Raw genomic sequence first — 14,633 nt, 5'->3', positions numbered from 1 at the left:
TTTGCCCGAACTGTTTGATTTTAAATACCCACTCCAACTCTGCGATATGGGCCCTGTTCCGTTCGCCCTTTTGTAAGTTGTTGGTTTAGCTGGAATAAGCAATTCCAACTTCGGTAATTGCCTGCCAGCCTGTAGTTTGGTGGATGACTGTCATCCCAGTTTGTGTGTTCTGTACTTATTGTCCTTGTGTGCCCTGTAACTTGAACGTATGCATGTTTTCCGTAATTTATGAGTTCCTGTAAACTGAGCGTGTGGCTTTACTGGTTGTATGCGTGCGTCTGCATCTGAACTCCGCAAGCTCCCCCCACCTACAGGCCCTGTTTAGCCGATAATGCGCTGTAACAACGCATTTTCACATAAAACTAGTAGAATGCGCACACATTTCCAACACCTTCCTTATAAGCTCAGCTCACATACTAGGAGCACAAATGAATCACCTTGCCATGCATACACCATTCACACATGCAGTGTCTCACAGGGGTGAGTTATGTAAAGTTTCCTGATGATTGCCCCCTTTGGAGCATGCTCCCTGACACTTGCTGAACTTTGACCCCCTCTCTTTCTTGACCCCCTCCTCCCGTCTCTCTCTCTTTTTCTCTCTCTCTCTCTCCCCTCCCTCTCTCTTTCTCTCTCTCTCTCTCTCTCTCAGATTCAGACAGTCCCGCGGACCCCGTGGCACCAGCGATTGTGATTCCTCCCAGGAACACGACGGTAGTGGCGGGGGTCAACGAGGCCACGCTGGAGTGTGTGGCTAATGCAAGGTCAGATCACACCGCCGCCCACCGCCCTTTGGAGGTTTCTAAACCACCCTGTTAGTGTGGCACATCAAAGCTCGTTTTAAATGGGCCCTGCCGCATGCCAGTACCGCACTGCCCTTTGAAAAGTGGGCATTAGTCACCGAAAGTAAGCGGCCTAGCAGCCACAAGATACCGAACCCCTGAAAGACAGGAAGAAATAAATAATCAAATCTGACTTGAATGCAGTTTTTTTGAGTTGAAAGTAAATTTTTATTATTATTATTTCTTTTATGTTATTTTTTATGTGTTACTCCCTGAATACTCCCTGTTGTCTTCTTTTCATAAACCTTTGTCTAAAGCATTCAGCTTTTTTTACTGAATGGGTTGCGATAAGAGTTCTGCTACAATTACTGTATTTAATTGTGCAACTACCTCTCTACCCTGGCGACTGCATTCACTTTTTCGAAACAAAAAGGCTGAGGAAATAAGTGAAATTCCTTTCCAGCTTGCAGATTACTCACAGATTACTCATCTGCAGGGACACACAATCCGTGCCAGTTAAGCCTTCATTTTTCTGAAATCCTATTATGCTGTTTGCCTGTGAAAATGTAGAAACACAGAAGTTTGAACAAATAATGTACCACCTTCGCTTCAAGGCCGGTGGAGAAACTCCGACTGTCGTGGAAGCGAAACGGCGTGGAGCTGACAAGCGGCGTGGGCATGTTCGGGAGGAGGCTGACCATCGTCAACCCCACCTCCGCCAGCGTGGGTCCGTACGTGTGCGAGGCGTCGCTGTCGGACGGCAGCGCGAAGACCGCGGAGGCCAAAGCCTTCCTCTTCCTCACAGGTTAGGCCTCTGCCATCGAGCAGTCAGAGCTAATAGGGCCCAACAGAGGAAGGGGGACCGCTCTGCACGCGACCCACAGTTCCTGTTCCATCAGCACACTGTCGCACGGTTAGCGCCTGCTGAATCCAGCTGATGGACTCAGTCATCGTCTCAAGCCATGCTGCCCTCTGGCTACTAATGATGTATAGTGACCAAAATCTGCTGTATGTGCCTGGCGTGACTCATCTGTTTTGTCTATTGGCAGACATTTGTTTTGAGCTCGGATTGGCTAGTCAGTGTCTGCCAATTGGCCGAACAGCAATACGAAATGGGAAATGTGAGTGGTTCTCTCGGATGCAGATTTACAGGGGGAAAAAAAGTGTGCACCAAAATCTAATCCTGGATCTGGTTATAATTTATGGGGGGAAAAAAATCTGATTTAGAAATTACAGCACAAGTCCTACATATAAAGAAATGATAGCACATATCAGATGTTTTCTGTGTCTTTAATGTGTCATTTCCAGAACACTGTATTCTCAGAGACTACAAAGGAAAATTACCCTTTTGACTATCTTGGGTACAAAAACATGAATTTCATTGTACAGTTTCCCTGATTTGCCTAAAATTGCACAGTTTTGTAAAAAAAGATTATTTCTATGATTGTTTTTATTTTCATGTATAATCTACCTGGTTATCAACAGTATTTCTGCGTGTAGTACTTGTTCTACAATGATTTTCTTCCACACATATATGTATATTTATATTGCTTGTTTTGTATATTCATTGCCAAACAGAATATACACCATATAGTGTCTCTCCAACAGCCTCATTCTCATATTCAAGTCCTTGGGGCTGTTAGTTTTTGGGTGAATTAAATACTTAGCCACACAAATCGCTTTCCATTTGCCAAATCATGCACTGTCAGTGCACATACACCTCATGTATGACAGGCTCTGCGTTCTTCTCTGTGGATCACATCACCGAGTTTTCAAACTGTCAGCAGTGGGCAGATAACCCCGATGTCCTTTGCGCTTATTGCTCTGCCATTTCAGTGACGAAATAGCGCTCTGTCCCCCCCCCCCCCCCCCAATAATGTTATTTCATTGGTTATAGTTCCATCAGAATAATATATAGCCCCTCAGAACTAAACATGTTGAATATTTATAACTCCTCGATATTCATTAGGAAGGTGCTGTTCATTCATAGGCCGCTGTGACAGTTGTGCCTTGTGTTATTAGAGGGAGGGAGAAGTCCCATAAATATGCATAGAGGAGAAAGTGCGCAATGTGAGGAATCAATTGCGTTGCACGACTCAGGTTGAAGCATATTCAGAAGATGAATGTGACCCATCAGCAGGTTATATGCAGCATTATGTGGAAGTCAGGGGATGCTGCAGGTTGGCTATATTGTCATCAACAGTAAATTCTCAATCTCAATATATGTATTTATTCACCTGCTTATTATATGGAATAAGCACGCTTTAGCTTTTTGCCTTTGAAGAAAGGTGACACGGTACTTTTTCACTCCTTGTCGCTCTTCTGTGCTCAGCTGCTAACATCACGGTCCATTTCGCGGGAGTGGTTTCCACAAAAGATTTAACTTCGTTTGGCAGCAGAAAAAAACCACAAAAGAGTACTTTTAGTGGGCAAAAGTCGCAATTAATACATCCACACCGGACCTTCTCAGAAGTTTGGACATCCCGGGGCGAATGTGGCCTACTTAGTTGGAGTTTTAATCCTCGGGTTTTAATGTTTTCGACCCCTAGTCAAGAGGAACTCCACCCGCTGTCAGCTGCTCTTGTGCGCCGCCTCGGTGTGGCCACAGCCGTAGTAACCAGTGGCCCTTTGCTTCTCACGACAGAGTCCCCTTACTTCACTGCCGAGCCCAAGAGGAAAACCATGGGAGAGGTGGAGAAAACCGTGGACATCCAGTGTCAAGCGAGAGGTGAGCGGTCTGCCAGAATGCGTTCCCACACTGAAGTCCCGTCTTTAAGCTGAGCACTGCAGGCTCCGCCTCTGCATTGTCTGGTAGGCTCACACTGCGTTCTCCTGGGCACCTCACTATCCGTTCAGTTTGGCATTTTAAGGGGTTTTGTGAGCCATTCATTCAGACCAACTGCAGTCAAGCATTTGAGTCAGGAGAATTGTGTGGATTTTTAAAATTATTTTATATTTTCTTTCTCCCGGATGAACATCTAGGCCACCAATGCCCATATTTATTTTAAGAGCAAATTGCTTCGTTCAAAACTTAAACTACGTTTAAACAAGTTCCTTTTTTTTTGTTTCACAAACAACTTTTTTTAGCTAATCTCAGCAACTGATAATGCCGCAAAACTAAAAAGTGCCTTTAGTTCATTTCTCTTAGTTGAAGACAAACCACATTGCAGCCTGTCTAATACTGTCTATGCAACAAGTATTTACTATGACTCACACAAGGAACATTATGATAATATTAGGCCTATATATTCTGAGTTGTTCAGGCATATGTGTCACAACCCCTGTTACTAATTCATTTTTACCTATATGATGCGGTATTAAGTTTTGCTGTTCTGTTAGAGAGGTTTTTTGTTAACGTTGTTGCACAGCCACTGAAAAAATGGTAGAAAAACGGTCTTGGATAGCTGCCAAAACAGATGCTGCTGGAGTTCTCCTAAACACTTCTAATAACGCGGGCCAGGTTTGTCAGCTCTGCGGTGGAATAAGACTAATGATGTTCTTCATCGGAGTCTGAAATCTCGCTCAACAGCCATTTCATGGAAGAATAAATAGCCGGAACATCCAGGCACGATGGACTGCGAGAACTAAAACCACAAACTCAGCTCCCAGATCCTCTGGAGTTTTAAAATGGAGCCAGTCCATTGCCTTCTTTATGAACTGCTACTGACAAAGCCCCCATATTGCTTTACTCATTACATTTGATCTTCCCTTTGGAAAAAAAAGATTAAAACGTCCCCTTTCTTCTTTCTATGACTTTAAAGTCTTAAATCACTTGTGATCAGGGGACACGTTCGAACATATGTGAAGAGCTTATTATTCATACAGTGCTCAGCTCGAGAAGTCTCGGTACAGTATGTTGGGAGGATTGAGTTTTTGATTGCTTTGTATCGAGGGACACTTCATGGGTAGGGCTACTTTAACCAACAGTGAGCTTAGGGGAATTCAGAATGAATGAACTTCAATAATGAAACCCCACTGATACCTTGTAAGGGTGTCTTTACCGGTTCTGTTTTTCTTTCTCATGTCTAGCCCAGTAAATCCTATGGACTTAGTATGTCTGTCTGCCATGTTTCACCGTGTTGACAGGGTATTACCGAATAATTGCGTTATTAGAACAGTAGGTTTCACATAGTGACCTCCGAGCTGCTCACTCCATTCTATTGTTCATTCAGACTGATCTGCTGGTGGATAATATGCCTAGGGCAAGCCGATGCACTGTATGAACACATAAGGGTTTCATTAAAAAGAAAAAAATAGAGAATGCAAAAATGGAATAGTACATACTAAATAGTACATACTACTTGGTACATACATAATAGTGCATACTACTTAGTACATAGTAAAAAGCATACTGCTTAATTCATAGTACGTAGCAAGTACATTTTCATAGGAAAATCTGTTTTTGTTAAATGTTTTGAAAACTAAAAATGGACTTCACATTACTCCAAAAATAAATGTTTTAAATAATGTATACCATTACCTTTTTTTAAATTATTTATTTTTATTTTTTAATTTTGATTAGGCAGTGTACAAAAAAAACTTGACTTAAAAACTTCCTTATTGTGACTGTATAGCATATTGTAACCTACATTTACAGAAGTCACGGATAGGACTTTATCCGTGTCAAGCCCTACTTTTCTTTATAGGAAGCACTAATTCGTTTTAATGAAACAGCCTATATTTGAGCTCAGAAAACAAAATAGCACGTCAAAGAGACAAGATCCTCGGGAGAACTGCTTCAGTCTGAGAGGCACGACTCAGCATGAGTCCAACTTTACAAATTGCCGGTGAAAACTCTGCAACCCCTGGCAGGGCGAGAACCAGCTCAAGTTCAAGGGAATGTGGGAATTTAAGAGAAAAGGTGGAATGTTTTGGGGAGGGGCCGATGAAGGTGCCAGACAAATGTGGTCCTTCACTGTCAAAAAAACGTCTCACTCTTTTCCAACCTAGGTCTGAGTTGGGGAAGCTTTCGTAAAATATATAGTAGCTTGTTCCGGAATACTGATGCATTTCCCCTAACATGTAAGTCTCTGGTGAAAGACCTGTCTCAGAAAATAAAAAGTGATGCCATGAAAGAGATTGAGATTGAGGTGGAAATGAATTCTTATCCCCCTAAAGCTACATTGGCATTGCTTTTTGAAACTCTAAGTTTATTTTTTGTGCTTTTTTTGTTGTTGGTCCTTGTTTGCATTCCCACCCCTCTGGTTGTCATGTCAGGAGTTTATAATTTTTTGGTTATATACGATTTCTTTTTTTGTCAAAAAAAATGTTTTTAATAAAGAAATGCTTGTTGTGTCTATGCGACGAATCGAACACCTGAAAATGACATCCAGCTCCGCCTCCTCCTCCCCTCGACTTCTACCTCATCGCTCCGGTTGCCATGTTTTGCAGGAGTCCCCACGCCCCGACTGGAATGGTACAAGGACTCGGTGCCGCTTCAGAGGTTGAACAACCCCCGCTACAGGGTGATGTCCAGCGTCGGCCTGCAGATCCGGAGGGTGCAGCCCAACGACGCCGGAATCTTCCAGTGCTTCGCTAGGAACTCGGCCGGAGAGATACAAGCGCACACCTACCTGGATGTCACCAGTGAGTTTTCTTTACACACTTCAGAAAGCCTGGATTCAGTCAACATTTGTCCGTAAACTTTGACTCGCAATGAAATGTGAGCGTCTTTTTCTGTTTCTTTTTCTTCCTCAGCAGTGTTTGGCAAGTTCAGCCATCATGGAAACTGACTTGTCAAACTGTGAGCGCGAGATAAAAAAAGAAACTTACACTTGCAATTAAATTAGAAGTTGCCCTCTTATCTTCACAACCACACTTTGGCATGTTCAGTGAACACAGCAATTAGGATAAAAAATAGGTTTTTAATGAATGAAAGTAATGCATCATAAGGACAGATAATGACTGAACCCAGGCCAAAGTCCAAATGAAGATAGCAGCTTTTAATGTATTTTTGTCCGTGTACTTTCTGCTCCTGTATAACATAAAGAACTGCCTGTCAATGGAAAACATACTGTAATTGTACATTACGTTCTGAGATATGATCAATGTGCTACTATTACAATGCCGAACAATGGACTATTAGATTAACATTATGTCAGAATTCACATTATGTTAGGGGAGACATAACGCACCAAAAAATGTTATTGGAGCGTTATCGCGTATATTGGTCTTAGATTCATCTGTTGTCTCTCACGAGTTAAAGGGCCTACTTTAACGTAGCTCACACCCTTGTGTCTTGCCTGTGCATACACCCCAGTGAAACATATTTTTGAAAGTAATTAAATATTTTGGATGTAGATCAAAATGTTCTCTATATGTTTCAAATGGATAATTTTACACGCGTGTAATTTGAAAGCGTGCACTGTCGAAGATACAGACACTGAGTTGTGAGATTTTCTTCAGGTTTTTATTTGCTCTTAATGAAGCTTCGGAAACCCTTGTTTTTTAGGTTGTTCTGTTTTCTGCTCCCCTCTGTGCACTAACCTAGTCTCTGTTAAAATATATCGTGGATAATCGCCTTGCCATTAGTCACGGTGCAAATGGACCTGTAATTGGCTTTATTGCGGCCACCTTGAGTACGTGAAATTGTCTTGCCTGCTGTGGATTTCGGCGATTTCCGCATTTTCCTCACCTGACCCTCAGAGATGTTTTTATCATTAAGATAACCAAACAGAGCAATTTTTGGTCCTTTTTAATGCAATTTTGTACAAATTCCTTCCCTCCCCCCCCCCGGTCTGTCTTGAGGACGGTGCGTACGCTCCTGCGAAAGATGGAGGGGAATTATCCCCCTGAAAATGAGGATGAAAGCAGGACAAAATTACTTTTTTTGTTCTTCATCTCTGGAGCAGAGGCATTTTGCGGTTTGGGCTCCTCGAGGTTCGGGAGTCAGGGTGTGGCTTTCTGTGGTTCCCTCAGGCATGGCCCCCGTCTTCACCTGGGCCCCCTCCGACATCACGGTGACCGACGGCGCCGTGGCGACCTTCACCTGCGAGGTCTCGGGCGCGCCCAAACCCGCCGTCACCTGGAAGAGAGGTATCCCTCATCGAACCCGCACTTGCCATTGTGGTGCTCGTCTGCCAATTAAATGCCATCAGTTCATTCACGCTTTCTGACATACTTGGGTATGTTTAGAAATTACAATCCAAATGACTATTGAGATTTGATGTAAGTGACTGAAATCTCCTCCTACATTTCCCTGACATCTGATCTGCAATCTATAGATTGATGGAAAAATATGTGCTTGTATCCCCTTTCTATTTGGATATAGTGAAAAAATAAATGGTTATTCAATAGGACAGAGATGACGGTGATCAGCCAATCACAGCTCATGAAACATGAACATCTGTTATAATTCAGACAGAGCATTTGAACCCCTCAAATGTGGCCATCTCTATTTGCCTGAAAGCGTCCTTAACAGACTGAGCCTTTTCATCCAGTTAATTGGTCGTACTCTTACGTGCGCATGACTAACGCTCAAGGACGGAATGCATTAGTTCTGCCCCTAAGGTCAGTCGGAGCCTGATGTACTAGCGTAGAATACTTTTGTTTTTGGTGATGTCTCTTTCTACAGCTTTTTAAGTAGCAGCTGCTCTCTGCTCTGTCTGCGCTGGACATTGGTGCTTAAATATGGTGCCGTACACTTAGCTTTACAAAAAGGCATTATAACATAATCTTTCAGCTAATGGCCAATTACAGAGATAATCCCTCGCAATAACAGCGCAGATCTGTCATTATCTCGGAGTACTGTATTTGCTCCATTCATTCAAGTGATTGCCATAGCATTCCCAATTATGAAACCGCATTATCGAAATGCATAATAGAGCGCGCTCTAACAAGTCAAGCACTGATGATAGCTTTTTCAGAAAGATTCCCCATGGGGCGATCATTCAAAACTGGTAATAAACTCATTCAGAGCTGAACAAGAATACTAGATGATGCCGTATTACCCGTATCTGCCGAACACTTAGCATGTGTGCGAACGTATGCGTTCCTGGTCTTCCTGAGAGTGTGCCTATGTGCACACGTGTGTGTGTGTGTGTGTGCGTACGTGTGTGCGCATGTGTGTGTGTGTGTGCATGTGCACGTGTGTGTGTGTGTGTGTGTGTGCGCACGTGTGTTTTTCCTTCAGCGTGTGAGCACGTGCGTGTGCAGAGCCACGACTCCTTTTACCTCAGAACTGTTGGTTTGATTCAGCCAGTCGCCGGTTTGCTTTGCGTGTTTGCATGCTTCACGAGTCCTTGCCTTTACGTCATAGCATCACGCAGGAGCAACACCTCCAATATTTAAATACAAATGTAAGTATGTATACACCACCTAAAATCCACTTCATGGATGGCTTAGCTCTTTATTCCACGTATCCACAGCCACAGCCGGCTGATGACGTAAAGGCCAGCTAAGCACAGATTGTCCACCGTTAACATAACAAAATTCTCCCATAATGCTTGTGAAATTGCCATATAAACGGAGTTTCTTTGACAGCCTTTGTTCCTGTTAGGGAATGAGACTCAGGTGAAAAGCGCAGTCTTTGTGATGACTGAATTGATTTGACTATATTGAACCGTCTTATCGGTTAAATGGGGGGGGAGGTGGAAATAAATAGCACCGCTCGCGTGGGAATGACCTGCCCGTGGCGACGGATTATCCGGCTGATTGGCATGCTCGCTAACCAAGCAAAGCAGGCAACACAGGTCAAGGAAAGTTTAATGGTAAAATGTGGTCCTCCAGGCCAAGCTCACGAGGCACCGCTGGTGTGGGTGGACGTGCACGTGCGTGCGTGCGTGCGTGCGTGCTTATACCTGGGGCTGGGAAGTTTCTGCCATTTGGGGTATGTGCCTCTTGTGTATGATTGTGAGTCTGTGTGTGCGTGCGTGTGATATGTTGTATGAGCGTATATACATGACTAACACGCATGTGTGTGTGACTTTTTCTTGCAGGCACTCAGATTCTGGCCAGCGGCTCTGTCCAGATCCCGCGCTTCACCCTCTTGGAGTCTGGAGGGCTGCAGGTGGCGCCCGTCTTCCTCCATGACACTGGCAGCTATCTATGCCAGCACCCCAGGGCCATCACGCACCTCGCCTGACTGTAGAACTCCCAGGATGCATCAAGCCCTCCCCTGCCTTAGTACCCCTTCCCTCCCCTCTAGTAACCCAGTCTCCCCCGAACTCAGCTCCCCCTCCAGAACATCTCCCCTCAGAACTCCCGCCCTCCTCCCCCAGAACCCCAGCTCCTCCCCCTCAGACCCCAGCTCCCCAGAACCAGTCCTCCCCCTGAATTTCCCCATAGCTCCTCCCTACCATGCTGAGTTCAAACCCTGCGATCACTTCACTGGCTCCGCGCTGCCAGGATCCATTCAAAGCCCTGACCCTTGCCTCACTGCCGCCAACAGGACAGCCCCCATCTACTTGCAGACATGACTCACTCCTCTATGTTGCCTTCCTAAACTCTCCGCTCTGCGGCTGCCCAGACAGCTCTTCACCCTCCCCACCTGCCCAAAGGGATCACAGAGCTTCTCCACCCTAGCTCCCCAGTGGTGGACATCCCGTCCCTCCCGAACCTCCCTCACTACCATCTTCGCCGTGGCCTGAAGACTCATCTCTTCAGATATACCTAGATAACCACCACCACGCTGTATATATAAAAAAAATTAAAAAAACATTTCCTATCACTTGTATGTTGCCCCTTCCCGCACTTCTGGTAAATTGTATTCGTCTAATATGAGCTATTCTTCTGCCTTTGGCTTTGCAGATGTCACCGGATAGTGTTCTTGTTCTCGGCTAAAATAGCTTACAAAATAGTATGTCCTACTGAACCCTGTTCAGCAGTTGTCTCGATCATGAAAATGCATTTGTACTCGCTTGGATAAAGCATCTCCAATGAATGTAATGTAAATGTAATGTTTTACTCATTCATTTACTCCTCTGAACCAATTGAAAGCTGAAATATTGGTTTGAATCTGTGTCCCAGGTAGCATGTGGTACGTCTGCCCATTTTTGGTGTCTTGGAAACTTTTTTTTCTTTCATTGCTAATCTCAATTTTCAATCATCCGACAGATGGAAGAGGGATTATAATAATTCCTTTCATATAGACCCAAAGCTTATTTTTACCTGTTTTTCAAACAGTGAGTGTCTCCTAAATTAATGATAATATTTGCATTAAGCACTAGTCTGTAAAGCCGGTTCAGACGCTCTGCGATTTGTTCTCGTTTGTAATTTTGCGGCCGCGGTTATAGTGGGCCAGAAGGTTAATTATTAATGTCTTTTTCCTGAAAAGTGAATTTAAATTCTCTCTTTAAGACCTCTCTCAGTTTTTTGTGCATTTTTTTCTTCATGTTTAGCAAGAAAGGTTGTAATAACTTAATGTCCCAGAACGAGCCGTACGTGTAGCTGCCTGGCAGTATTTACAATATATTTGTTTTCAGTCAAATTTACTGCCCCCCCACCCCCCTCCCCTTTGTCCTCCAGGCCGCACGTCCATCTCCCAGCCCCCCACAGACCGCCGCGTCATAAAAGGGACGATGGCCGTGCTGGACTGCGGGGCCACCCACGACCCCCGAGTGTCCGTCAGGTGAGGTCCTGGGGTCAGCCGCGCCACCAGCACCGCACTGCCGCGTGGCTACTAGAGCTGTGTAAGCGCAGGCAGGAGTTAGCACCAATTCCAACTCAGGAGGACCGGTGTGGACGTAGGTTCTCATTTCCACCAATTACCCTGGGGCAATTAACCCTACCCACCAGCGCTGGTCCACTTAGATTAGACCACGGTAATGTGCTACACACAGAGACAGAAGAGCAATCGTCATTACCTCGGATTATCATGAAATTTACCTGAAATATCAGATCATGTGAATGATTGGACTGGTTAAATAATTGACTATGGGGGAAAAGTATATGGGCACCTTTGCCCTGCACTCTATTAGCATATTAGCTAAAGTGTTAAGGGTGTGATGGAAGCATTAAGTCATTAACTGTGACCAGCCAATAAAAGGCTAGCGGTGTGATCCTCTGCCCTTTGTGAAAAGCATTACAGGGCTGACGCAGATGTGTTTATGGTCTCCTCTACTCTCTAACCCCCGCTTTGGTACTGTTCATATACTTCTGGCGAGTGATTTTTGGGTGTGCTGTGGAGTCAGGGGGTGCTCGTTCTGTGGAAAAGCACTGGTGGGGTAGAGAAAACTGAGAAAGATGTCTTCCACAGGTATGTGTGGAAGAAAGACGAGGTCGTGGTCAGCCAGTCCAGCGGGGGGCGCGTGACCTTGAAGGACGGCTCCCTGCAAATCAGCCAGACCTGGTCGGGCGACATCGGGGATTACACCTGCGACGTTCTCTCTCAGGCCGGCAACGACTCCAAATCGGCGCGCTTGGAGGTCATGTGAGTGGCTTGCTTCTTGGCAACAATGGTCAGGGTAGGACATGGAAGGCCAAAATTCCTTCAACAAGGCACTTCATGTGAACTGAATATCCAGAGTTATATTTTTTTAAATCAGCAAGTAAATTTACTATTAAAATTTCTGTGCACAAGGCAATAAAATGAAGTGAAATGAATAAAAAATAATGAAGATTTTATTGATGCTTTTGCTTTTTTCTACACGTAATAGGCACATCCCACTTTGTGTTGACAGCGAATTGCCAATTAGCACGCCCTAAAGTGGCTAACTCTCTGCGCCGAGCGCGTGTTGGTCTGATCGCGGGCGTTCGACCCCTGAGGCGTTCCCTGGAGCGCCTGTTTTCCGGGAGCGTTGGTCTAATGGCGGGCGGTCGATCCCTGGGGCTTTTTTCACTCCCCGGCGTCGCGAGCAAAGCTGAGGGAGGGGGGGGGGGGTGAGCGCTGCGGCTGGAGCTACGGGCGGGGCTGGAGACGGCGATACTACCGGCGGGCGGATGGCGCTCTTCCTCGTCGTCTCTCTCCGCGCTCGCTCCTTCCTCCAGGGAGAGGATTAAAGACCTCGCTGTAATTCCGCCGGCGCTCCGGAGCCATGCTCCTGCCTCCTGATGCCCGCCGCATCTTACCCAGCAGCCCCGGCTGCGCTCTGACACTGCAGTGCACCGCAGGAGGTGCTTTGAGGTTGCCTGCATTGCATTCATTCGAACCGCAGTGTACTTTTTTCAAAACATACCTGGCTAGCAAGGTTGTTTTTTTTGTTTTCCTTTCTCAGTTACTAAGTCAGTTATTACTCAGTTACTGAGTCTATTGTCAGTGAAGCTTAACGAAGAAGTTTGAATAATATTAGTTTTGGTACTAATGCGTATTAGGTTTGGTGTTTTAAATTGGTTTAGATTAAAAAGACGACTGTTATTATGAGAGAAAATATACAGTTATTTTTTTACATTGAAGAGCTGGGGTTATTTTTCTTAAGTAGCAGGATCCTTGTTGACTTTTGCAGTGTAGATTTATCTCTAACTTTACTTCCTCATTGTCTCCATTGATCTGCGGTGTGCCAGCGCTGGTGTGGGCAAACTCAAGGGCACCCACATGTACTTTAAACTTGCACAGTAGAAAAAAAAAAAAAAAGATTCAGATTTTTCAAATTCGTCCCACGACTCTCCCTTTTCTTTCTTTAAGGCAGTGAAGTCTGAACTTCAAAAGCATAGTGCAGTAGGACCTCCCCGAGAATGCAGAGTCGGAATTTAATGTGCCCCCTCAATGCACCCTTCGACAAAGTCAGACTTCGGACCTTTTTCTTTTCTTCGTCCTGCTGTGTAGCACTTCTCATTTCTGTTACGGTGTTTCGAGCCTGCGCTCCGATAGCTTCACGCTTCGATAGCCTCACTGCGCTCCAGCGCAGCGCGACAGAAACGATCCGCCGTGGCACGCCGGTCATCGCTAACAGAAAAGCGCTAATGTGAAAAATGGGTCCTGCAGCCCCATTCGTTTCTCGCTGCTCGCTTATTGATTCCTGTTTTCATCTCAGTTTAAGCGACGGGTTTCTGCCGAACCTACGTGGCGATTACATCACGGCGACGTGCGATAACGACGGCGCGAGGCTTTCGGGGCGCTCAGTGCGCCGACGCTCTCGCGCTCCTTAATTATCTCGGAGGGTGTCTGGAGGAAGGGGGTTAGACTCGCCCTCCGCCAATTACGCCAACGTCGAGTCGATGATTTCTCTGATATTTCACAGCGCTCTTTGTGGGTGACTTTGTCCTTTGATAGAGAAACGGGGGGGGGGGAGTGGTTCCTGTGTTTCAGGGCCGTCGGAGGGCAGGGATTGCCGCTTGTCTGTCACGTAGATGACCCCGCAGGTCATCCGGGGTGCCACTGAGACTAATCGGTGCTGAGCACAGACAAGCACCGCAGATGTTCTTTGACTAAAGGCTTCAGAAACGATTCCGGTTGGCTGCTGGATAATGATGAGGTGTGAACTGTCCCCAAAAAGTCACGGAGAAACTACATACAACTCATCTCCTGATGGAGATTGTTTAGTCTCGAAAGAAAAGGTCTTGTTGGCTCGAATTTAAGAAGTATTGAAATGCAAAGTTCATTTCACATTGCTAAATGTCCTGATAATACTAACAAGCACGAGAATATAAAATGCAGAATTAATGTGCGGTAAAAAAGCTGCTATTCAATTTTATGACTCGAAAATGACATTTTAGGGAAATCCAGAAATTAAATTTATGTTTAGATTGTGTTGAGGCAACCTTCCAGGAATGTTTTAGAAACCACAAATTGTTTGCTGGGTGATATTTTCCTTTGTATAGCAAGCATTGAAATATCTTCCTAGGCCTTACTCTGAAGCGTAGAGCTTTGAGAATGTCAGGCTCAATGTGAACATGCACAGTGCCCGCCCCCCCCCTTCCACCCCCCACCCCCCTATCCTATAGGTCACCCACACACTGAGCGTAGGGCCCCGCCTCCCG

At 45.3% G+C, this 14,633-nt stretch overlaps 1 protein-coding gene across 1 annotated transcript in view; it reads left to right on the top strand.

The window, feature by feature from the left end:
• Window positions 1–14,633, top strand: part of sdk1a (sidekick cell adhesion molecule 1a) — a 281,598-nt gene that overhangs the window by 188,211 nt on the left and 78,754 nt on the right. The window contains exons 6-13 of the mRNA XM_064315729.1: window positions 650–761; window positions 1,394–1,584; window positions 3,424–3,507; window positions 6,171–6,365; window positions 7,698–7,814; window positions 9,716–9,840; window positions 11,201–11,346; window positions 11,974–12,147. Coding sequence (XP_064171799.1) covers window positions 650–761; window positions 1,394–1,584; window positions 3,424–3,507; window positions 6,171–6,365; window positions 7,698–7,814; window positions 9,716–9,840; window positions 11,201–11,346; window positions 11,974–12,147 — 1,144 coding nt within the window. The remainder of the gene's footprint in view (window positions 1–649; window positions 762–1,393; window positions 1,585–3,423; window positions 3,508–6,170; window positions 6,366–7,697; window positions 7,815–9,715; window positions 9,841–11,200; window positions 11,347–11,973; window positions 12,148–14,633) is intronic.

The sequence above is a fragment of the Anguilla rostrata genome, chromosome 17 (genome assembly GCF_018555375.3).
Source record: "Anguilla rostrata isolate EN2019 chromosome 17, ASM1855537v3, whole genome shotgun sequence".
In the NCBI taxonomy this organism is placed as follows: domain Eukaryota; kingdom Metazoa; phylum Chordata; class Actinopteri; order Anguilliformes; family Anguillidae; genus Anguilla; species Anguilla rostrata.
The sequence above is the reverse complement of the archived record's forward strand: the minus strand, read 5'-3'. Positions and strand labels throughout refer to the sequence as shown.